A 26,114-nucleotide genomic window follows, 5' to 3' on the forward strand; every position below is an offset into this window, starting at 1 on the left:
ATCTATCATTGTGGGAGATTTTCAAAGGCACAAATGGCAGTGAGGTACCTATGTATTAATGAGAATTGGATGTATAACTGCCCTTGTCCCTTTGAAAACTCTCCTTCTATCTATCTGTGTTTTCTTTGGGCCTCACCCAAAGGCCGCTGAAGTCAGCGAAGACACTCTAATTGGCTTCAATTGGCTTAGGATCCAGCCCATAGTTATCTATCTTATTTCTCTGTCTTACCATGATAGGAAGTTTAGCGCTATCTAAGTATATCTATCACTGTGATATCTAAAAGGCTGAGCTTCAAAGTTTGGATCAGGGTCTGAACTTCTCCAATGTCCGTGGGAGTTTGGATTTAAGGCTTTAGTCCGGACTCATAAACACAAATGACAGTCCCTCAGGGCATTACTATTCTGCTTAGGCAGGCAATTCTTTTCTTACTCATCAGTTGGTATTACATTAATTTGTTATATGTTCACTAGTTATAGGTCAGTTTTGTAAGCTGGCAGGTCAGCAGGACGTATAGAGATTTGTCATGTAATAGAGATTGGGTGTTTGCCGCAATGTTATTATACTAGTTAGCTTTTTAAGAAAAGACATGTTAAATCTAGTTGTTACTACATCTGTTATAAGGGCACTCGGTATACCAGTACAGACAAGCCATTTCCTGAACCTCTTTGTCAATTGCTTGAAGGAAAAGCTGCTCCTGGAAAGTCAGTGATGGGAAAGTGGCCTGGCAGAAGCTGTTGAAAACCCCACAAAGCTTTTGGGGGGGGGGGGGGGGGGGGGGGGGAGGGGAGGAGCCGGGGAACTCCACCACACCCTACTTCAATTCAATCCAGTTTGATTCAACTCTGTTTCTCAGCTCTGGCACCAAAGGATAAGAGGCAGTAGTACCAATGGCAGCCATTTTGGCATAAGTTATGGAAGAATTCAAACTTTTGACCTCCCAGCAGTAGATAAAAGAAGAGTAGAAAGTTCTGTACTCCTGGAGATATTTGGAAGTACCTGCTCCCTTTGGTTTTTCTTTTGAACTGACTGTTTTATGCAGTGTGTTCTGGGTGCATCAAAAGTGTTCAGGCATTTAATGTGCTGCTTGGCTTTTAATGCACTAAACCCTTGGTGGCATAAGATTGTGTCTCTGTTCATCTTTGGGAACTGCATATTGTGGACTCAGTTATTTCTCTTTCTCTTCCCTATTTCCCATGCTAACTGTAGGTTTAAGATATGTTTAACAAGCATTGTGGTAATACATCTCTCTTGTGGGTAGTCCCTTTTAGACCTGGTTGAGGTCACCAATTACTTTTATTCTTAATACTATATGGCGTGCTTAAAGTAACTGAAGTACTTTATCTTCTCAATACTTCTCATTTCTTGCATTTTATTTTGAATAGCATCATAATGCCTGTATAAAGCGTAAGTGGAACAACAACAACAAAAAGAAAAGCTAGAAATGTAATTACATGGGTTTTATTTGTCTTAGTTAATGAACACATTTTAGATCAAATTCAGTGTGAGTTCTATAAAGAATGCTCTTGTTTCTGTTCCAGCACAAAATCTGAACATGATCTTTGTATAAGCATTTCACTGAGATATATAGGGCCTCATTCTCATTTATGCTAAGGTCCCTTTGAACTGCTCTTTAACGCCCCTTTACACTGTCATAGTGGAGAGAAGGGCCCTAGTATAAATGAGAATCAGGTCTTTAGTGTTTAGTGGGAGTGTTTGTGGGGGGTCTGAGCATTAGATGTAATGCATTGAGATCCTTTCCAAATCTACATTGTAACAAGACATGCACAAATGCTAAATAAAACAACTGTTCTCTACCTAACCTAGGGTGTCAAACTCATTCTGTGGATAGGGCTACATTCTATTTTAATGTATGGTCTGTGGGTTGGAGTATGTATTTAGGACTTCTATACTCCATTGAGGCTACAGCATTTTTCCTGCTTATGTCAATAAGTTTACACAAAGACCAAAGGTGGAATATGGCCTTTATGTAGTAACTGAGCTTTTTGTTACTGTTATTTATTACTTGTTCAGTACCCAGTTGTTGCATTCATCATCATTCAGTGGTAGAAATATATTCAACTTTAAGATCATCCCCATCCCCTTCCTCCCCAACCTCCTTTCTGTTTCTTTTCCCCTTCCCTGTCTGACTCTTTCATCCTTGCTTCTTTCTGCATTCCTTCACTGTAGCAACTCCCATCGTCTCATGAGCTTTATTCCCATCCTGTCCCCCATTCCATAAACAAAAATGAGCAGCAAGGAAAAATGTCAATTTTACATATTAAAGTGTCATCAATGAGCTTTTAGAAGTTAACATGCCAATGAGATTGCTGAGGGGTGGGAGAGTTCACATCTTGGAGGTATTGTTTAGGCTCTCTGCAGACTCAGAAAGACAATGCTACATGAGTTTAAATAAGATTCACATCTGGACTGTTATACTCACAGCCAGGAGAGACAGAAACTTCCTTTTTTAAAACACAGAATGCTACATAGAATCATAGAATATCAGGGTTGGAAGGGACCTCGGGAGGTTATCTAGTCCAACGCCCTGCTCAAAGGAAGACCAATCCCCAACTAAATCGTCCCAGCCAGGGCTTTGTCAAGCCTGACCTTAAAAACATCTAAGGAAGGAGATTCCACCACCTCCCTAGGTAACCCATTCCAGTGCTTCACCACCCTCCTAGTGAAAAAGCTTTTCCTAATATCCAACCTAAACCTCCCCCACTGCAACTTGAGTTCATTACTTCTTGTTCTGTCATCTGGTACCACTGAGAACAGTCTAGATCCATCTTCTTTGGAACACCCTTTCAGGTAGTTGAATACTTTGTGTTCCTCTCCCTAAGTAGCTACACAAGGGGGAGGGAAAAGCAGAGCTGAGGTTAAACTCTCCTTCGCCAGGAAGCAGATAATGTCCCTGCACTCTCTCATCTATCCTCCTGAATAACAGGGGGAAAAAAATGTGCAAGCTAACGTCATGCTGCTTTTGAACTCTGTGTATCTCTCATCATCAGTTCACATTGCCTGCTCTAGTTTTACAGCACTTCCAAAATGACTAGAGAGGCACAAGGACCAGAAGTTGTGTGAATATAGTCTTAAAAGGACCCAGAGACATTTGGAATGTGAATTTCAGTAGTGACTATAAATTGTGGGGGCTTCCATTTTGTGTGCCTAAACTGAGAAACCTTACAGGAGCCTGATTTTCTGAGGGCAGTTGCTCAGCACTGTCTGAAAGTCAGGCCCCGTTAAGGGCTCTCAAATTGGGACTCCACAAATGGAGGCATGCAAAATCACTCATCACTTTTGAAAACCTTGGCCTTGCTTTATAGAATCCAATAAAGATGCTGAAGACAAAATTGATACTATATATTCTATTTATGTGTACGTTAACTACTGATATAAATTAGAATTAGATCATAATAAAACTGTTAAGATACCATATAGCCATTATACTATATTATCCTCTGCTTTGTATCTCCAAGTATATTATTCCATAATTTGCATTAAAATGTTGAATAATAATAAAAGAAGCTGGGGCTTAATGAGTCATATCTCATGTATCTGTAGACAATATTAATAATCCTACCATGCTTTTATCCCTACAGTGAAGATGTCTGTAAACGAGGATTCACTGTTATTATCGATATGCGGGGATCGAAGTGGGACTTGATAAAGCCTCTTCTGAAGACCCTTCAGGAAGCATTCCCTGCTGAGATCCACGTTGCCCTGATTATTAAACCTGACAACTTCTGGCAGAAGCAGAAAACTAATTTTGGCAGTTCCAAATTCATCTTTGAGGTGAGAGCCCAACTCAGAAGTTTTCTGGGGTGCATTTTGCCCCTCAAGGAATTTTCTTAGGGTAAAGACCAACTCTGTGCAGAGGGCCAACACAAGGACCATATTCCACTGAAGTTCCATGTTAGCTCAATTTTCAGAATTTAAGTTGTGCTTTGGCCCTGTGTTGGCCCTCTCCACAGGACTAAATTTCACCAGTATGTTTATATTGTTTTTTTTTGTGTGGCAGTGTTGCTTTCATTCTTTCCTTTTAACTAATTGATGGATGGTTAGTGGATTTTTGTTTGCATGTTTTTATGGTATGGTATGTTCTAAAATACAAAGAAAACTAAAGACGCAAAATTCTGTAGAAACTTCCTTTAGCTGGTCCTCTTATAGAGAATTTCGCGAATAGCCCCATTAAAAGGCATTTAGGTCCAGATTGCTAAAGGTATTTAGGCATTGCTGTGCTCAATTCTGCAATGCCTGATTTAGGAAACAAAATATAATTTTCACCAGGGATTTAGGCTCCTAAGTGCCTTACTCATATTTGAAAATGAGGGGGAGGGATAGCTCAGTGGTTTGAGCATTGACCTGCTAACCCCAGGGTTGTGAGTTCAATCCTTGAGGGGGCCATTTTGGGATCTGGGGCAAAAATCTGTCTGGGGATTGGTCCTGCTTTGAGCAGGGGCTTGGACTCGATGACCTGAGGTCCCTCCCAATCCTGATATTCTATGATTTTGTCTCCTATTTAGCAATGCCTAAATACTTTTAACAATCTGGACCTTAGACTTGAGGTTTATCTATATATTTTCATTACGTTAGGTTAATTGAAATTTACAACTGAGTCTTTTGCATGCTGTGTTAACTATAACAGGCTCTTACCTGATTTTCCGAGTGGAAAACAATAAAGGGTATGCTACATAATTAAAGAGGATTTTACTAACTTTCTTCTTGATGAAGGTAAACCAGCGACACACAGTTAAGACTTTTTGGTCTTTCTAGAAGCTTGAGCTTGTTACTCAAATTGAAGCAAAATTCTGGTATGCAAAAGGTTCATATTTCAATTGGCATACACTATTAGCTTTTCTTTTCTGCTCCATTTCTAAGATAAGGGTCCATACTTGGTTGATTTACTCCCATGTAAATCCACAGATTTCAGTGAGATACTGTGAATTTACAGAAGTGTAACACAGAGCAGAATGAACAGGAGTACTTGTGGCACCTTAGAGACTAACAAATTTATTAGAGCATAAGCGGTTGTAGCCCACGAAAGCTTATGCTCTAATAAATTTGTTAGTCTCTAAGGTGCCACAAGTACTCCTGTTCTTTTTGCGGATACAGACTAACACGGCTGCTACTCTGAAACAGAGCAGAATTTGACCCATAGTCTATAACACTGAATGTTGAATTGCCTTTTCAACTAACTATTGCTCCAGTTTAACAACGTTTTTAAGACCTGTTGAAGTTAGTGGGACTCGAGCATATGCTTAAAATTCAGGCTATGCGTAAGCTGACAGACAGACTGCTGAGCTATTCTAATAGTCAGTCATGGCTCCAGATTGTAGGGGCACTCCTGTGTTTTCTCTTACGGCATCTGCTGTCTGTCATAAATTAAGGGCACAAAGTGCTCCTCAGGCCTTTACTCTGACTGCCATGCTGTTCACTGACATGTGGATGCCCTGACTGAATTCCTGCTGCTGCTGCTACTTTGGAACCCGCTATTGGAAAATGTTACGTAGTCTTGGGCACTGGAGCAGCTACCTCTTCACATAGATCCCTCATTCAGAAGAGTTGCATTATTAAAGCTCTATAATGTTGTATAGAGCAGGTGTGAAAATACATTTATTCTACTTTGATTTTATTTCTTCCCCCTCTCCCTTTTGTTTTTGCTGTGGGTGTGGGGCAGTGCCTGTGTGCCCTAAGGACAGAACTGCCACTGTTGATTTTACACAGCCAAGGTAAAACACAATGGGGTAGATCCTCAGCTGAGGTAAATTTGTATAGCTCACCAGAAATCAGTGGAGATAAATGATTGATCTGAACAGAGGATCTGATAACTACTAGTATCAATTTTAAGGCCAAATTCTGCCTTTGACGTTTATGAAAGTAATGCATGCATCGCAAGGCAGAATGTGTCCCTTTGTGACGGCTGATTACTTGCATTTGAAGTCATAGGAAACTCTGCTGTGGCCAGTTCTGCTTTACAGACTTCATTTTTCCCTTAAAAGTAAAATAAGACATAAGCTGTTGTCAAGCAAAAAAGAGCAAGACAGACACTTGATTGACTAATGCAGACTCCAGGAACTTCCTGTCACTGTGAGGAATGGCCTCAGAAGCCTCATTATCATTAATTCAGAGGTGTTTTTGAAGATTATTTTCTTTTCCTCCTGAAAAGGTTGAATAAGCGGGCAATGATTTTTATTGGTTGCATTTTAAAAGAAAAAGAAATGAGAGCAGATGGACTGTTACCTTGTCTTAGCCCATCCATACCTGCTGAAGTAAGGTAATGTATTCCTCTCAAACAGTTCTCAAGGGGAACAAATCTGAATAACAAATTTGCCTGCAGAACTCTTTAAATAAAAAGTCCTCCTGCCATATCATCATGTCAAAATGCTGATAAGGGAGAGAATGTATTGCAGTGTCTTGACAAACGGTGTATTAGCAGTAAGGAGAGAGCTTTTTTTTGACAAGTAATCATACTCTAAATTGAATTATCATATTGGTCCTTTAAAGGGTCAGTGTACATGTTGACAGGTTATATAATTTTAAATGCCTTTTAAAATTGCATATTTACCTTCACATTGTTGTCCTGATCTCCCTGAAATGACCCTGTCTGTGAAAGAACATTACAACAGAATTTTAAAATACCCCCTCTAGTAACCAATTTGCTTATATAATTATCTGTGCATATCTTCAGTAAAAAAAAAATTTTTAATATGTAGCAGAGTTGTCTGAAATCATTTTTAGATGCATAGGAAACTGAAATAACAGATTGTTACCTGTTTACAATCTGGATTTACCAGTGAGCATCCTGTACTGTTGGGCCAAATTCAGACCAATAGCCTTCAATGGGAGTTTTTCCACTGACTTGAATAGGAGTTGGACTGGGCCAGATATTTAAACAAGTGGCCTATATTTTCTCTATTGATGTGATTTTGGATGCCTCAGTTTTCTGGGTGTACAAATGGAAACACCACCCAGGGCCTGATTTTCAGGGGTCAGGTGTCCAGCACTTTCTGAAAACCAGTTCCCTTTAAGGGCTCTCAAGTTGAGCACGCAAAAATGGAGACACCCATAATCACTAGTCAGATTTGAAAATGTAAGCCTGTATTTCAATAAAAAGAATGTATAAAAAGAATGTGAACAGCTATCCATCATTAGGCCATTACGTCTTACTAAATCCAAATTCTGAGTTGCTTTCCACACATCAAATTCCTTTATTTGGCATTGATTTTGTTAAAATCTAAATAAATTAGAACAGTGTCTCATTGATTTTGCATGATTCATGGGTGGACCCTTTTATTCTTTTTGTTAATAATCCAATTACATTTTATTTTTACATTGATTTTGGCTTAATCACAGTAGAAAGTAGTAGTGTGAAAGAGTTCTGACTGTGGCATAAAGCAACTGAAATAATCTGAAAGAAAATAAGAAGCAGTATGCTGTGTATTTTGGTAAAACAGACTACATGCCTTCATTCACATGCCCAAAACTTGTTTTGCTGTACAATCACTGAGCTGCATATAATGCAGATAAGACAAGTAAGTGTAATATTATGTATCCACTTAGTAAGTCAGCATAGCCAGTCTTCAGTAAGCATACTTTGATATTCAGTTAGAGCATGCGCTTTGGGTTAAAGTAATCTCTGCAGAAGCATTCTCGGATGGTCAGTTTAGTGAAAAATAAAATAAAATAAAAAAGCATTTGATTCCAGTAAAGTTCTCCACTAAAAGAATAACAGGTACACTTAAATAAAAATAAGGGGTTTCAAGCTGGTTGAATTAATTGGAATTAGATATAGTCTCTAGTCTTCTCTAAAATGTTTTTTTCAGTGACATATTTATGAGGAAAATAATCCATTCATGCCATTTACAGATTCCAGGATTATTTCTGGTTGGTCAATGAAAACTGATTCAGATTGTGTCATTTTCCTCCCTTAGACAAGTATGGTCTCTGTTGAAGGCCTAGCGAAACTTGTTGATCCTTCCCAGCTGACTGATGAATTTGAAGGATCCTTGGATTACAACCACGATGAATGGATAGAGCTGCGGGTCTCCTTGGAAGAGTTTTTCAACAGTGCCATCCATTTATTATCAAGGCTAGAGGATCTCCAGGAAATGTTGGCTAGGAAAGAATTTCCGGTTGATGTAGAAGGGTCAAGACGGCTGATTGATGAGCACACACAGCTTAAAAAGAAAGTGATCAAAGCTCCTGTGGAGGAACTTGACCGTGAGGGCCAAAGGTTATTACAATGCATAAGATGCAGCGATGGTTTTTCTGGTAGGAACTGCATTCCTGGGAGTGCAGACTTCCAAAGTCTTGTGCCAAAGATCACCAGTCTGTTGGACAAGCTGCATTCAACCCGGCAACACTTGCATCAGATGTGGCATGTTCGCAAACTGAAACTAGACCAGTGCTTTCAACTCCGACTCTTTGAGCAAGATGCTGAGAAGGTAAGGAATAACCTGTCCCTTCAACACTTTTACTGAGCTATTAACACATGGGTACTATGACCATTATTATTTTTTCTACAATTAGCAACATGAGGAATTACTGAGAGATATAAATCTCAAGTTACCAGCCGATGTGCTTTATGTGACTCCTAAAACAAAATCACTGAACTAATTGTTGGAAGTAGCAGGCATAATGAGATCCAAGAATAACCTGCCTGTGTCAGTTCTGACGAAAGTTAATCTGCTTTATCTACTCACTGTGGGTACAGTTGGTAGACATTAGCATCTAAAATTGGGCTTTACTCAAGTTACTTTTGATATTTATGAATATATCCGTGTAGCCCTGTGCCTAAAGGAGAATGACAGAGTTTGAGTCACTCTGATTATTGTTTATATTTCTAGTCTAACCATGGAAAATGTGTAACTAGAGATGAGTTTTTCTTGATTGTAATTCCTATCCATGTTTTCAGTCTCCCTGTCCTACAGAAGAGTGACAGGATTTACAATTGGTAGGCCTTTAAATAATGGAATTTAGTACCAAGAAAATGGACATTTAGGTTCACTAGCACAAAATCAGGGTTTGTATTTGGGTTAGACTTAACTAAACACATGATTAGACAAAAGAAGTGTTCTGAAATTACCACAGTGTGTAAACTCAATGTATTTGGTTTGCATTAAAGAGCACATAAGGATGGCATTTGAATTGATACCTAACTGATGAGTCAGGGTCCAAGACTCATCCTGTTCTCCAGCATGGGATCATGTTTGAAGATTTATGTAAACATTAAGTTGTCCAATGCAATCTTTTTGGCAATTTAAAATCTCATTTGACATTTTCAGTACTGCACAACAGTCCAAAGAACACACAGTGGTCTTACACAGTATATAAAGAAATCTACATAGGTAAGTAATATGGCTATACCAAGAGTTAGTTGCATAATATGTCAAAAAGGATACAATTCAAGTAGAGTTATATTCCCATTTCCTCTCCATACAATAAAACAATAATTTTAAAGGTTGTGGGATGGGACAGAGAGAATGCCCTGCAGTGAAGCAGGGTAGTTCATCCATGTTAGTTGAAAAGACAATGGCTAAAGTATACTCAAAATCACATAACTGTGCAACAGACATAACATACCGTGATGGGAGACTGTCTCCCTAGACAATGTCTCCTAGTGGTCAGAGCACTGGTTAGCCATGTTGTCTACTGGTCAAGTCTGGGGTTCGCAGTAATGCCTAGTGATTAAAGTCTGGGGTTGGTGGTAGGGGAACTGGGCCCTCCTGCTCCTCTGGGTTCCAACCCAGGGCCCTGGGGCAGGCAGTTGAGGTGTGTGACCTGGGCCATGGTATCACCCAGCCTACTCCCTGGGTTACTTCCCACTGTGTTCCTGACTCTCCTGATGCGTGGTGAAGGGTTGGCTAATGCCTGCAATGCGTCTTACCAGAAAAGGGTCAGGAAGGTCTCTTCCCCTACTCATGAGCAGATGCTTCTCTTTGTCTCTTATGCAGTGGCTTGTGGTCTGAATTGAGGTCTGCTTTGGGTGGTGTGGGGCTGCTCTAGATTCCTGCAGGAGCTATCAATGCAGGTCTACTCCCTCACACTGACCACCTTGACTGAAATGTGCTGTGGCATTTTAAGCTTCGCCTCCATTGAGAGCATTCCCAGCAGGCACAGTTGGGCAGAGCCTCCTGTGACCAGAGCTGCTCCTTAACCCGCTGTTCCCCAGAGTGAGATTTGTACTCCCCATCACACATTCCTATCAAATTACAGTATCATCTGCTTTAACTGGCTTCTTATTACACATAATACTGACTTCAGTCTGTGTCTGTGTGCAGTGCAAGGTACTGATTCTGACCTATAAAACTGTGTCAGGTTTGGCTCTTGGCAGATGAAGAGGCTCTCTCTCTATTCATGAATCAGGGAAGCAGTTGAGACCAACTTTGCCCTTTCATGAATAGTCATTACTGTAGATTTAAGAATCTGGTCAACAGAGGCAGGGTATTCTTAATGGAGAACCCTTAACTCTGGAATTCAGTCTCTCTGTGTTTGTCCACCAGAGCCCATATCTGTGGATGTTTGAGCTCAGTGTGTGAGTCATGTGTCACTTAAGCATTTGCTGGGAGCTGAGGGTGATAGTGGAGAGGCTATGGAGCTACTCTGGAGAGAGAGTCCATCTACTATGATATTTTTAAAAAACTGCAAATTAATTCTTGCACTTAGAGCTTTTTGGAGCAACATTGTAAAAACTAATTTAATAAAATCTCAAGTCATGCAAAGCCAGAGATAAGATAAATACATGCTTTCATCCCACATTTAAAATATATCTGAGAAGGGCAGCTACAAAAGAGGAGGGCCTTCTGGTCTAAGTATCAGTTTGGGAAGACTTTGACTTATTGAGTTACGGGTTCAACTTCTGACAGATTGTGTACCATGCAGTTTACTGTACATGTAATCTTTGACATGAGGCCCTAAAAAAACGAGATCCTGTCTGCTCTGCATTTAAGAGCCCATGGCTTTGCTTCAGTATCGTTAACCAAAATTTTCCCTTCAACCCCTCCACTTTTGGGTGGCATGCTGTATGTTGGTTGGTTGCTGCTGTCCATTGCAGAGGTAGCTGCATTTCAATGGTGCTGTATCAATATGGATTTTGAAGCACTTGTAGATCATTCAGATGGAGGGTGCTTTATAATGAAAATAATCATTTACATTAGTTATTATTATTAATATCTGTAACCCCCCTTTCTGCCCTGGGTTATTCGGGAGCAGGCAACACTCACCTCTGTGCCTGGGCACCTGATGTTGTTGACATTAAAGGAGATCCTGAGTATCCCAGTGGTGATACTGGATAGGTGGGAATCCTCTATCCCCTCACTCTGCAGCAGTCCCTTTACTCCTAAAGGAATTTAAATTGGCGGTGCCTTCACCTGGCTGGCCCCTGTACACACTCAATGGTGTGCCTTGGGAACCTCCAGGATTAAAACTATTCTAATAATAATAATAATCTGTGGCCTGGGTCTAACTCAAAAATACCAATTATAAATAATATACATCCACTATACTTAAATTAGAGTTAACACACCTTTACTTAACAACTTAAAGAAACAGGGTATAACGGACTAGGATTTAAATTAGTAGTGACATTTAATCTACTGGGCGCAGTTGAATAAAATCAATTAACAAATATAGTATACAGTAATAAATTAAACTTACCTACCTGGCATTTACTCCACCCCAGAGTGTACACTCCTCTGGATTTTTGAATCCTAGATGCTTGCATGGGTGCGCTTGAAGATCTGAAGCTGGAGACAGCACTCTGTTGGTTCTGTGTATCAGTCCAGCCAAGGCAACAAGCTGCACAACCCTTCTGACAATTGGAGCTGGCCCCACCAAATGTCAGCAGCTCTGGGTCATGGTTTGATGGGAAGATCACTCTGCCTCTCCTCAGACTCAGTCTCTCTGCTGTGCCCTTTCCCTTGCAAGTACTTTCCCAAACAAGAGTGGGGGTTAGTCAGAATTCTTTCACTGCAGGCCCACCTCAGTCAGCTCCAGGCACAGCAATAGTCTCTCCCCTGGCTCCAGTACAGCCACCAACCACCTCAGAAGCTCCCTCTTAGATCAAAGCCCCGGCAGGCTCTCAGCAGCAGTTAGCAGCTGCTCCTGATATGGACAGAGCTCCACACCAGCAATCTGGCTCCTCTCCCAAAATGGAGCCTACCACCTGTTCTCCCTGCACTCCCTGGAAGAGGAAGTCTCTCACTCTTTCCCAAGGCATCATGGGAGTTGTGGCATCTAAGGCTGGATTGCAGCACACAGGATCTTCCCACCTGGAACATTTTCAATTAAATTCAGAGGCCCCACTAGTAAAGGGTGCCTACATATCAATAATATAATAATAGTGGTTACAGCTAAAAGACTATCTAACTTAATGAATGCCAGTGAAAATGAGGTAGGAAAGAAAAATAGGGAAAGAACAAGTTAAAAATTACTTAAACAAGTTAGATATCTTCAAGTCACCAGGGCCTGATGAAATACATCCTAGAATACTCGAGGAGCTGCCTGAGGATTATCTGAGCCATTAGCGATTATCTTCAAAAAGTCTTGGAAGGTGGGAGAGATTCCAGAGGACTGGAAAAGGGCAAATATAGTGCACATCTATAAAAAGGGAATAAGGGCAAATGGGGAATTACAGACCAGTCAGCATAACTTCAGTACCTGGAAAGATATTGGAGCAAATAAGTAAGCAATCAATTTGCAGACACCTAGAAGATAATAAGGTGATAAATAACAGCATGGATTTTTGAACAACAAATTGTGTCAAACCAACTTAATAGCTTTCTTTCACAGGGTAACAAGTCTTGTGGATGGGGGGAAGTGATAGATGTGGTATATCTTGGCTTTAGTATGGCTTTTGATACTGTCTTACATGACCTTCTGATAAACAAACTAGGGAAATACAACCTAGATGGAGCGAATATAAGGTGGATGCATAACTGATTGGAAAAGCATTTCCAGTGAGTCGTTATCAGTGGTTCACAGTCAAGTTGGAAGGGCGTATCAAGTGGAGTCCCACTGAGATCAGTTCTGAGTCTGGTTCTGTTCAATATCTTCATCAATGATTTAGATAATGGCATACAGAATATACGTATAAAGTTTGTGGACAGCACCAAGCTGGGAGGGGTTACAAGTGCTTTGGAGGATAGGATTAAAATACGAAGTGATCTGGACAAACTGGAGAAATGGTCTGAAGTAAATAGGAGGAAATTCAATAAGGACAAATGCAAAGTACTCCACTTAGGAAGGAACAATCAGTTGCTCACATACAAAATGGGAAATGACTGCCTAGGAAGGAGTACTGCGGAAAGGGATCTGGGGGTCATAGTAGATCACAAGCTAAATGTGTGTCAACAGTGTAATGCTATTGCAAAAAAAGAAAACATAATTCTGGAATGTATTAGCAGGAGTATTGTAAACAAGACACGAGAAGTAATTCTTCCGCTCTACTGCCCGGTGATTAGGCCTTAGACACATTTCAGGAACGATGTGGACAAATTGGAGAAAGTCCGGAGAAGAAGCAACAAAAATGACTAAAGGTCTAGAGAATATGACCTCTGAGGGAAGTTTGAAAAAACTGGGTTTGTTTAATCTGGAGAAGAAAAGACTGAGGGGGGACACAACAGTTTTCAAGTACATAAAAGATTGTTCCAAGGAGAAGGAAGAAAAATTGTTCTTGTTAACTTGTGAGGATAGGACAAGAGACAATAGGCTTAAATTGCAGTAAGGGTGGTTTAGGTTAGCCATTAGAAAAAACTTCCTAACTGTCAGGGTGGTTAAACACTGGCATAAATTGCCTAGGGAGGTTGTGGAATCTCCATCATTGGAGACTTTTAAGAGCAGGTTAGACAAACACCTGTCAGGGATCGTCTAGATAATACTTAGTCCTGTCATGAGGCAGGGGACTGGACTAGATGACTTCTCGAGGTTCCTTCCAGTCCTGTGATTCTATGACTTTCAAATAGAGCTTCCTCCAATACATCTTATTGTCCAGTGCCATTTTTAAGCATTAAAGGAAAATTTGCAAGCATCCAAAATTTCAGTCCCTTGCCAGCTCATGAAGAAGGAACTGTCAGGAAGAGTGGAGAGAGAGCACAATACAAACCTATTTGTTAATGACAAATTAGGTTCTTTGCATATATTACTGGCAGGTGCCCAGCTGAGAGCCTGCATTTGGCAAGCCAGCATATATCTGGGGTCCTCTCAACCAGTCCTGACCAAGTCAGATCTACCCATCCTGAATATGCACAACATGGTTACTGTCTTTTGAATATTGGCATTATGATGTTGCCTTACCATTCACAAACATCCTCATGTCAGAATACTGACCTAGAAGAGCCCCTATACCTCCAGTCCCTGTGGGCAGCTGCTAGAGTGCGCTTCAGGTTGGATTTGTCAGACTTTCTCTGAGCTCACCAGTAATTATGTGCTCTTTGGGTGTGGTGATGGGAGAAGGGACCCCACAGAGATTCTGACAGGGAGCAGGCTAGAACCCCTCCCTAAATAGCCATTGGTGTCTGTATTTTAACATGGGTGGGGATCTGCAGATGTTTAGATTGATGGTAAGTCTTGCTTGCAGTTGATTCCTTTAGGGGTCTGTATTAGTGTACATTAAACAGGGACTCAGAGACTTACTCAGCTTTTCTAGGCCCTGGAGTAGACTGTGCCTCCCTAGCACCCTCTTGGGGAGAGGGTGGGCACAGCCCTCTAACTATGCTGTTCAGGGCATCTGCTCCCTTGTAGGGGGAATTAAAGTAGTCCAAACAAAAAGTCAGTGTGTTTCCACAGCCCACAAAAAACAGAGGTCTAGGCCTTTGGGAAGACCCTCCCCCCTCAAAAAAAGATAGAGAGAAGTACTAGCCCTTCTTTCTGAGAGGGCTTTCACAGCCAAGGCTCTCAGGCCGTTTCCCCCATCAGCAATCCCTGCTTCCAGGGGCCAGGGATCTCTGAGTTGTAGTCCTGCTCCTTCAGAGTGCTGCGCTGCACTGAGTAAGTGTAACCCCAACACCTTCTGGGTATGGCGTTCTCGCTCATCTAGTGGCACCGAGACTACTTAAAGAGAGAGAGATAAAATGAGTCTGCTGTACAGCCTTAGTTAACTGCCAGTTGGGTTTTAGCTCATGAGGTAGAGGTTCATGCCCTAAGCTCCAGACGTCCCACGTTCAATCCCCACGACCGGGGTCTGTCACTGTTACATAAGGATTCTCCCTTGTACGGACCTGCCCTTCTCCAGGCTTGATAGGCCACACAAGTGCACTGGTTTGAGGCTTATTGTGCCCAGAGGTGCTCTTTAACTCCTTCCTGACTGGGGTGGAGATCTGCCACATCACAGACCCATGCAGTCTGAAACAATTCTTGTTTAATAAAGGTGGCATTAGCTATTTTGGGAATTTCATATGCATCTGTCATTTTAGTAACTAAGCATCAAACCTTGATTCAAGCACTGTGTGACCTGGCTGAAAAGCTAGCCTTGCCTTCTCTACCTTATTTTGGACTGCAACAGAGGAAAGCCTTGTATTCTCTTAAAGTGGGAGGGTCAGTTTGCTGTGACTTTTGTATTCTAATATTAACCAGATGCCATACTGCACAGATGCTTAAACTCCATCCTAGATGTGCAGAGTCCATCATAGAAACAGCCACTGCTCCTAACGCCCTGTGACAGTGTGTTTAAGTTTAAAGGGTCCTGGTCCCTCCATTAGCCTAGTGCCCTCTGCCCTCTCCTGATAGGTGTGGTAGCAGTAGGCAAGGAGGTCCTGCAGCAGGTACTGGGTTCTCTTTACCTCTGAGGAGGTATGTTACTGTTTCCTTGTAACCTGGATGTGTCATTCACTTATTTGGTCATCACTGAATAATGTCTCTGATACACTGTGCAAGTTCAGCCTGCTATGTAAGAAGCAGACTATAAACAAAGACCTTTTTAATATCTCTGTATGTTGCTTGGATGGTATTTTAGAAAACCAGCTCTAATAGTGAAAGGGTGGAGAACAACTTTCTATTCTTCACACACACCTCTGACTAACAGGGCTAATAAAGTGCCCTCATTTGCCTGACAGATATTTTTAGCAAGATGGGATGGGGAGCGGGAAACTATCTAATTTTTAGGATAGGTTACTTTTTGAATCTCTCAGTTTTGGGATACCATTGGTGTTCCTTTCAAAGCAAGGTGATTCACTTTTGTCACTGCTTATAAAGATATTGTTAAATTAAAACCACTGGATAGTCACTTAAATTGTTCAAAGCAAAAGGCTTCTGTGATAGTCCACCTTTCAGCATTAGTATTTTCCTTATGAAGAAATCAACTGCAGTTTCTCAGGATGGGGTTATTAACCCTATGAAGACTGGGTCAATCCAGTTGAGCTCCTTTCAGTGTCCAAAAAAGTTTACTAGATACCTGTAAGAAATATGACTGTTTTTTTTTCCCTATTGAGTGAGTAGAGTCTGCAGGCTGGAACCAGACGGTCTGTAAAGTCGTCATCTGCTGAGTAGCTCACACATTTGGTGGAAGAAAAGAAGGGGGTGGCAGTCCCACTCAGGGCTTCTGTCACTGGAATTGCTTGGAGAAGGAGCGCAGCTGTCTGTGGAGAAACTTAGTTCTCAAGTCAATTATTTGTTTTTTCCATGCTGGGGCAGAGGGAGGACAACAGTTAGGATATCACATAGAGCAAAAGCAGTGCACCGAGATTGAATCTACAGATGGCGACTGAAATCTTCTTGCGGCTCAAGTCACCAGACAGTGATTCAGTCAGGTCAACCATGTGGGGAGCATTGGCAGAGCAATGTGAGGAAATTCACATACTGTGCAATCCTGACTCTAATGATCTGCTGATAAATAACACATTGCAGCCTCCAGTACAGTCTCTGACGCTCATTGTCCAACAAATTAATTCCTTACCAACTATATTTTCATCTTTGAACCAAAACTAGCTAGCTGTGTTTTTACTGGATAAATATTTTTAACCATAAGTAACATATGAAAAATGCAGTTTGGGTCTAAATGGAATATTGTTTAAAACAAAAACCACAGTCAAGATAGATCCAGCTATTTGAAATATCTGAGCAATGTTAATTGGCTGGTTGATTTTTGGACAAGGAGGAGAAAAAAAATCAGACAAGCATACACAGACCAAAAAGTTATCAGGTTGCGTACTCGCCAACCCTTCTGGAAATAATTTAGGGCTGGCTTCCACCCCAAATTTGTAGGAATGTCCTGATTATTATGGGGTGGTCCCATTTCTTCTTTACTGTCTCTATATATCTGCATGGGAAGCAATTACTATGATGCAGTAAATATTGGCCACTAACATACAGACAACATGGTCATCAGCTGGGATTGAACCCAGTACCACAAGCCTGTATCACTTGAGCTAAGAGCTCCCTTCACTGTAAGTAGCATGCTGTAATAACCACTGGGGCCAGCCACTAGTGGCACAAAACATGAGACATGACTCATCACATATCCCTCCAGCTCCCTCAGTGTATTTGAAAGGCTATTGCAAAGGATAAACTCCAAAACGTGGCAGCCCTAGGAACATGAGGCACTCTTGGGGGTATATAAACTCCACACTGGAAGTGATGGGGTTCAGGAGCAATTTTGGACCCAGATGGCCCTGCCTATCCCCACTTGCAGAGCATGCTCCAGCTGGAGATGGAGCTTAAAAGGGAGCCAGACAGCTCAGTTGGGGCCTGAAATGGCAGGGAGAGAGACCTATCCTGAGAGCTCCTGAAGGATGCTACATAAACCTTTCCCTGGGAGAAAAGGCCTGCCTGCTGAGCCCAGAGGGGCTGATGATTTAGTTGGTCTCCTTTTCTTTGCTATAGTGTTTAAAATGTAAGATCTTGGTGGGGTAGTAAGTGTAGGAAGTAGCCAAGAGGTGCCGGACATTGCTTCCGTGAGCTGGAGCCTGGTAGAGCGGGAGGGCCCGGACTCCCCTACCTACCATCTTGTTACTGAGGACACGAAACCCTCTCTTAAAGACACCTCCCTCCCACATTGAGAAACCCAGAGGGAGTTTGTAAACTTTGCAAATACTTTGCAAACTCAATGTCTGTGATTGAACACCTGCAACAGTTGCAGTTGCTAAACAGACAGGTCTTCCCCTCCCTCTCGAGGGTGAGGAACTTGATGCCATCCTTCAAATTCTGTTACCCCAGAGAGGGATATGGCTAACTAGCAACTGGACCAGAGGATCAGGCTGACACCCACCAAAGGCAGACGACCGCAGGACTTGGCAGTGGTCAGTGAAAGATATTGGAGGTGGGGCAAGTGGAGACAGGTGACACTGCCAATGAATGTCACCCATACAGAGACATAGTGGGTGAATTTCATTAGTGGTTGGGTTGTGAGCATCAGCTTTCTGTTTGTGGAAATTCTAGTGGCTGAGATATGTTAAGGACTATACGCTAAAGTGGCACAAAGCATGGCTTGAGCTGGCATTTCCCTGCTCCAAGTCTGGTAGGCAGAAAAATCCTGCTCGCTAGTATTGTTATGCCCAGTTGACCATAGAGCTAATATCAAGGAGTCTAGTAAGATAGAGATACATAGGGCAATACTTTAAAACAATGCAGGACCAGATTATCAAGATCTCAGAACCCACAATTGGGAGTAGATTTTCAAAAGAACTCAGCCTCCATTTAGTCACCTAAATAAAGCAACAGATTTTCAGCAGAGCAAGATGAACTCTTTTTGAAAATCTGGCTACTTATTTTGGTGCTTAAAATTCATCTCATAAAGAAGGTAACTTGGGGTTAAAGGTCAATAGTTGACTGTGCATGACTCATGGATGGCCCTTTTCCTGCTTCCATTGGAAGTCAGTGGAAAAACTCATTGATTTCAGAAAGAACAGGAAAAGCCCTATGTGTGGAATTATTCTGAAGCTCCAGAAGAAGTTTCATATTTCCTGATACAGAGTCGGACCTAATGAGGTGCTGAGTGACTCTTCAGAGATGCTGAGAACCTTCAATTCCCACTGAAGTCAATAGGTGTTGTGGTTGTTCAGTAGCTATCAAAGCTGAGTATTTATACCATGCTCATCACCATGGTCTCTAAGTATGGCAGCACATGAATGGATCATTCCCCTCTAGAGAAAAGAATGCTTATGGGCTCTACTCTGTCTCTCCAATGTTAAACATTTGGTGAATAGCAGCAAACATGACTGCAATGTACCCTCTAGATTAGGAAAAAGGACAATACTCCATTGCAATGCAAAAGTAAATAGTACAACCTTGCTGCCTTTTTCTTTTTCTTTGGAACGCCTATTTGTGCATTCATGACCAGGAGTATGATACATTTCTACATTAACTGTTTCAAGTATTCCTTCCTTTTATACTGCACTTAAAAATACTGATGCTGCATGTGCTGTAATAAAATGACATTACAGAGCTGATGACATGATCCTTCTTGCTAATAGAAGGCAGTTTATTTTATTACAGTCCATTAAGAAGAGCAATAGTAAACGTCCCTTAGAAAACTGCAGTCGATGCTTTTGTGCAGAGAAGCATTTCCTAGAAATGGATCCTCTCAGGCTTTCTGGAATAACAGCATGAGAAAGATTAAAAAGATCAGCAACGGTCAGGGACACTGGAACAATTTTTGTAGTGGGGGTGCTTAGAGCCATTGAACCAAACTGTAAACCCTGTATATAATGGAATCCACTTCAAGTCAGGGGGTGCAGCAAGACCCCCAGAACCACTAGTTCCAGCACCTATGGCAACGGTAAGATCCCTTGTGGCATCTTTCCTTCCCAGAGTCATATTTATTTTTCCTTCTCTCAGCAGAGTATCAAGAGATTTTGAAAAAGATCTACAGTAGGTTTATATGAAATGGCAGAATGCTCCTATTTATAAGTGATATTTTCATGATTACGTATTAACTCGTGCTACACTGTCTTGTTCCTAAGGGCATAACACCAGGGGATAGGGTGACCAAAACAGCAAGTGTGAAAAATCGGGACAGGGGGTAATAGGAGCCTATTTAAGAAAAAGACCCCAAAATTGGGACTGTCCCTATAAAATCGGGACATCTGGTCACCCTACCAGGGGATGGGCAACTTTCTGGTACATTACAGGTCAGGGAGGAAGACTTCTCATAGCGAGGAGCAGGGGCATGATGGCACAGTTACCCCAGGGGAGGCTAAACCTGTCTCGCCACCCAGCTGCTGGAAACATTCACTTATCAATGCCTGTTCTTCATACAATCTGCCTGCTTGCTGCCAGCGTTTGATTGAAATGTTGAGCTGCACACCAGCAGGGGGCGGTGAACCTTTTGGGAACATGTGTAGCAGGCCTGTGGGAAAACCATTTGAAAGCTGACTAGGGAGATGGGTTGATATTAGAGGTAAGGTGAGCAGGAAAGGGAGCGAATGGGTCCTGGGAAGGGTTAGGCGAGGAATCAGAAGTTGGAGGGAGGCCATATGCATATTAGAAGAGGTAGGGAGGGGTGAGGGACTTCTGAGGAGTGCATTGATCTTTCATTAAAGCTGCTGTATGCTGAGAAGAAATATACATGCCTGCTGGAAGGGTTAATATGGTATTTTACTAATATAGTGCTAGGATTCATTGATTCAGGAATTTTTTTATGAACTTTTGTGTTAAATTGTTAAAGGTAATAGCGGTAATGCGGTTACATTATGGACTAAATTGTTAAGGGATTTAGAATTCAATTAAGTATAGTAATGTCATACTGGAATACAGTACTCAGTATGCAGGATATTTTCTGTCTAAGCACTTGTACCATCATCACCATATAGGGTTGCCAGGTGTCTGGTTTTCGACCAGAAAGCACTGCTGACCAGACACTAAAAGTCCGGTTACCTGCAGTAGGCAGGAGGCAGGAAGAACAGCAGCAGCTGCTGAATCCTGGAGGAGCACTCAGGGACAACTCTGGTGAGAGAGGTATGGGTGGCTCCCCCCGCCCTGCCCCGAACGCAGCTCTCTCTGCCTCATCCTGCCCCACTCATACGTTCATCCCTGGAGTGCAGCTCTCCCTCCCTCAACCCTGCCCCAGTCAACCCCCCACCCCTGGAGCCCGGCTCTCCCTCCCCTGTCTTGCCCCAGTTACCCACCCACGGCTCTCTTTCCAACGTCCTGCCCCAGTCAGTCCTACCCCCCCATCCAGAGCCCTGCTCAGCTGGCAAGGGGATGGTGGTAGAGAGAGCAGGGAGCAACGGTGGGAGGGGAAAGAGGGGCGGGAGGTGGGGCCTCGAGGGAAAGGTGGAGAAAGGGGCGGGGCCTCAGGTGAAGAGGTTCTGGCACTCAGTGGCTGGTTTTTACAAATTAGAAAGTTGACCACTCTATCACCATTGTACTGTACGTGAGCACCCCAACGAGGGTCTTTCCAAAGACTCTGAACATACAAAATGTTACTGTAACCAGGGTCAGTTCAGTAAATTTAAGGCCCTTCACATAGTCACTAGATTGAGGGCTTCTGACTGAAAAACTCAAGATTCAGTAAAAAGAACGAGGAGTACTTGTGACACCTTAGAGACAAACTAATTTATTTGAGCACAAGCTTTTGTGGGCTAAAACCCACTTCATCGGATGCATGCAGTGGAAAATACAGTAGGAAGAGATATATACACAGAGGACATGAAAAAATGAGTGTTACCATACTAACTATAATGAGAGTAATCAGTTAAGGTGGGATATTATCAGCAGGAGAAAAAAGAACTTTTATAGCCATAATCAGGATGGCCCATTTCCAACAGTTGACAAGAAGGTGTGAGTAACAGTAGGGGAAAAAATTAGCATGGGGAAATAGGTTTTACTTTGTGTAATGACCCATCCACTCCCAGTCTTTATTAAAGCCTAATTTAATGGTGTACAGTTTACAAATTTATTCCAATTCTGCAGACTCCAACGAGAAACTGCTCAAATAAATTTGTTACTCTCTAAGGCCTGGTCTACACTGTGTGTGTGCGGGGGGGATCGACCTAAGAATAGCGTAGCTGAAGTCGACATATCTTAGTTCGACTTACCTCGCGTCCTCATGGCGCGGGGTTGATTGAGACTTTGCTTCCGCCTCTTGCCAAGCTGGAGTTCAGCAGTCGAGGGGAGAGCGATCAGGGATTGATTTATCACGTCTACACTACATGCGATAAATGGATCCCCTATAGATTGATCGCTACCCGCCGATCAAGTGCCACAAGTACTCCTCGGTCTTTTTGCTGATACAGACTAACACGGCTACCACTCTGAAACCTGTCACCAAGATTCAGCGTGTGACTTACACTCCTACCCACACTCTGCATTCCTATGCGATGCCAGCTGGGGAGGGCAATAGAGCAGAAGACTAGATAAATAATCCAGAACTGAAGAAATGCAGAACTGCTATCTATGTGCATGCATACATGTGTTTGCAGAGAGCATTATGAGAAGAGTGGATCAAGATTTCCTGCTACACAAGAGTGATGTACCTCACTCGCAGTCACAAAGCCTCCAAACCCCAGCACCGGAGAGAGTCGGCACACAAGAAATCGGCCTCGGTGAGACATCGTTCACCATTGCCAGTGCTGGTTAAAAAGAAGAGGCCAGTGAGGGAACATTCCCGCCCCAGGACCCTAAGGGGCCGGCGCCGTCCACGAGTGCTGTGGGACAGGCCACGCTGCAGACCCATTCTGCTATCCCGTTGACTCCCGCCCCGGAGAGGGTACGGTTGAGTCCAGACAGGCCTAGATCCCCGGACATTATAGAGAAAGTGTGCCTCCCATCGACGCCGGAGGCGTTCAAGGCTGCCTAAGGCCTCTTGAGCCACCCGGTGCCGGCATCGCCGCACCGGTGGAGAGAACCTCCAGATTCCGCTCTACCCCAGTTACAATCTCGGGGCAAACCAGCAATGCTATCGCCACGCTCCCCACACCGTGCCACCCCAGCGGCACCGGCACAGAGGGATCTTTCTCCGGTCCGGCGGCACCGGTCCCCGGCGACAGTGGGTACCGCCCCTCCTATGTCCTCATACTTGGAGACCTCTGACTCGGAGGCGGACTCGTACCGCTCCAATAGATCGAGGAGCAGACGATTGTCCTCGCGTGCGAGTGCCCAGCCTTACCTGCCGCAGTGGCAGCAATAGTGGCAACCCCGCCCCCCCCAGTGGCCGTTCTGGCTGCCATAGGCCTACCACCAGTCAGTGGGTCAGGTGTATGGACCCCGCTCACGGGCCGCATCGGTCTCCTTGATGTCGGTGCCCCTGCCGCTAATGCCCCCACCACCAGCACCGCCGTCTGACAGGAGTGTGCCACAACGGGACACGGCACCGCCTAGTCAGGCACCGGCACCGATGGGGACCATGCTCCCAACGCCGCAGGCACCACCCAGCACACCTCGTTGCTCGGTGTCGACCCCGGTACCGGCCGCGGTGCCACATCCTGAACCCGCACTGGCCGCGCAGCCTGAGTACCGTGTGCCGCAGGCCCTGGTAGAGGTAGAGGGTATAGAAGAAGGCCCTCTTCAGGGGATCTCCTCCTCTTCCTCGCTGGATGAGGTAGAGGCAGGAACGTCAGCGGCACCGGCTCTAGAGGACAATAGGATCCTCCAACAGCTGCTTACGCGAGCAGCCCAGAGCCTCTCAATCCAAACGGAGGAGATCGAGGTGGATACTGATCCAGTGGTGGACATCCTGACCCCGTCGGGCCCATCCAGGGTAGCCCTGCCTCTCGTAAAGACCATTGCGGACACAACCCGCACCTTGTGGCAGACGCCAGCCTCATTGGCCCCCACGGCTAAAAGGACTGAGAGGCGATATTTTGTTCCATCCAAGGGCTATGAACATCTTTATACACACCCTCCCCCGGACTCCCTAGTAGTAGATGCGGCCAACCAGAGGGAACGCCAAGGGTTCCAGGGAGCTACGCCAAAAAATAGAGAGGCCAAGAAGTTGGACCTGTTCGGGCGAAAGGTGTATTCGACAGGGGGTCTGCAGTTGCGCATAGCCAATCAGCAGGCCATAGTGAGCTGGTATGGACACAACACGTGTTCGGCTTTGTCTAGGTTCGCGGAACTCCTTCCCCAGGCATCGTGAACGGAGTTTTCAGCCCTGGTCGAGGAGGGAAAATTGATTACCCGAGCTTCCCTCCAGGCAGCCTTGGACGCGGCCGATTCAGCCTCGCGCACGCTGGTGACTGGTCTGGTCATGAGGCGGGGAGCCTGGCTTCAAGTTTCAGGCCACCCACATGAGGTCCAACAGACAATCCAAGATCTCCTCTTCTCGGAGAAGACGGATAAGAGGCTACATAGCCTAAAGGATTCACGGGCTACCCTTCGCTCACTAGGCCTACACACCCCGGTCACTCAGCGGAGGCAGCTCAGGCTGCCACAGGCCCCACGGCCGTACCAGCCTCAAAATCACGCGGACGCATTGCGCAGAAGGGCAAGGACAGGCAGAAGGAGGCAACAACAGCAGCCCTCCGGCCAGTCATCTGCCCAACCAAGGCTTCCACAGGGGCCTAGATCACCATTTTGATGGCCCGGTCGAGGACGACCTACCGGTCAGAATTCTGGATCCTACCAACCTTACCTTTTCGTCACATCTGTCCCCCTTCTATCGTGCGTGGGCCCAGATCACATCGGACAGTTGAGTGCTTCGCACGGTAGAGAGGGGATATTCTATCCAGTTCTCCTCCCTCCCACCCCACCAGTCCCCCTCCCCGTCCCTCTTCAGGGACCCCTCTCACGAGCAACTTCTAATTCAGGAAGTGCAGTCCCTCCTCGCAGCAGGGGCAGTAGAGGAGGTTCCTCAGGAGCTCTGGGGTAGGGGCGTCTATTCCCGCTATTTCCTAATACCGAAAGCGAAAGGGGGCCTCAGACCTATTTTGGACTTGCGGCGTCTCAACAAGTTTGTAAAGAAGCTCAAGTTCCGCATAGTCTCCCTGTCCTCCATCATACCTTCCATGGATCCAGGAGACTGGTATGCCGCCTTCAACTTAAAGGACGCATACTTTCACATTGCAATAATCCCTCAGCACAGGCGTTACCTCAGATTTGTCGTGGGCAACGCCCATCTACAGTTTACGGTTCTTCCTTTTGGACTGTCAGCAGCCCCAAGGGTCTTCAGAAAGTGCATGGCAGTCGTGGCAGCCTTCCTGCGCAAGCAGGGTATTCAGGTGTTTCCCTACCTTGATGATTGGCTCATCAAGGGCCGTGCCAAGGCACAGGTGGAGGCTCAGGTGGTCTTCATCAGGCTGACCTTCCTCAAGCTCGGCCTCTTACTGAACGAGGCCAAGTCCACACTTTATCCAACCCAAAGAATCGAATTTATAGGGACGGTTCTGGATTTGACACACGCCAGAGCATACCTCCCAGAGGCCAGGTTCCAGACTATATCCAACATTATTCTCGGCCTCCAACGTTACCCGACCACCACAGCAAGAAATTGCCTCAAGTTGCTAGGGCACATGGCGGCATGTACCTATGTGGTGAGCCACTCCAGACTCAGACTGCGTCCGCTTCAGTCCTGGTTGGCAGGGGTGTATCGGCTGGTCAGGGACTCCCTAGAATCAGTGGTGACACTACCTTGGCCAGTGTTGGACTCCCTCCAATGGTGGCTCAACCCGCGGGAGGTCTGTGTGGGAGTGTCTTTCCTCGGCCCTGAACCCTCCCTATCCCTGGTAACGGACGCATCGGATGTGGGATGGGGTGCACATCTGGGCGACCTCAGGACCCAAGGCCTTGGTCATGGGAAGACCTTTCATTACACATCAATGTCAGGGAATTACGAGCGGTGCGCCTCGCATGCATAGCCTTTAATTCCCAGCTGGCGGGCAGGTGCGTTTCTGTCCTCATGGACAACACTCCAACGATGATCTATATCAACAAACAGGGTGGTGCTCGCTCCTCTCCCCTGTGCCAGGATGCCCTCGCATTATGGGACTTTTGCATACAGAACGTAATTCACCTGACAGCATCCTACCTCCCAGGGATGCAGAACAGGCTTGCGGACGCCCTCAGTCGCTTGTTCCAAGGTCACGAGTGGTCTATCCGCTGGGATATAGTAATCTCAATTTTCCGGCTCTGGGGTCATCCCCAGGTGGACCTGTTTGCCTCCAGAGAGAACAGGAAGTGTCGCCAATTCTGCTTCCTCATGGGATGCAGTCCGAGGTCTCTAACGGATGCCTTCCTCCTTTCTTGG

The 26,114-nt window shown here is 44.4% G+C and overlaps 1 protein-coding gene across 1 annotated transcript in view; it reads left to right on the forward strand.

Annotated features, from left to right (window-relative positions):
- KALRN (kalirin RhoGEF kinase) overlaps positions 1-26,114 on the forward strand; it is a 716,112-nt gene that overhangs the window by 281,344 nt on the left and 408,654 nt on the right. Inside the window, exons 4-5 of the mRNA XM_026647403.1 lie at positions 3,601-3,793; positions 7,933-8,445. Coding sequence (XP_026503188.1) covers positions 3,601-3,793; positions 7,933-8,445 — 706 coding nt within the window. The remainder of the gene's footprint in view (positions 1-3,600; positions 3,794-7,932; positions 8,446-26,114) is intronic.

This window comes from Terrapene carolina, unplaced genomic scaffold, assembly GCF_002925995.2.
Source record: "Terrapene carolina triunguis isolate 2854851 unplaced genomic scaffold, T_m_triunguis-2.0 Scaffold62, whole genome shotgun sequence".
NCBI lineage: Eukaryota > Metazoa > Chordata > Testudines > Emydidae > Terrapene > Terrapene triunguis.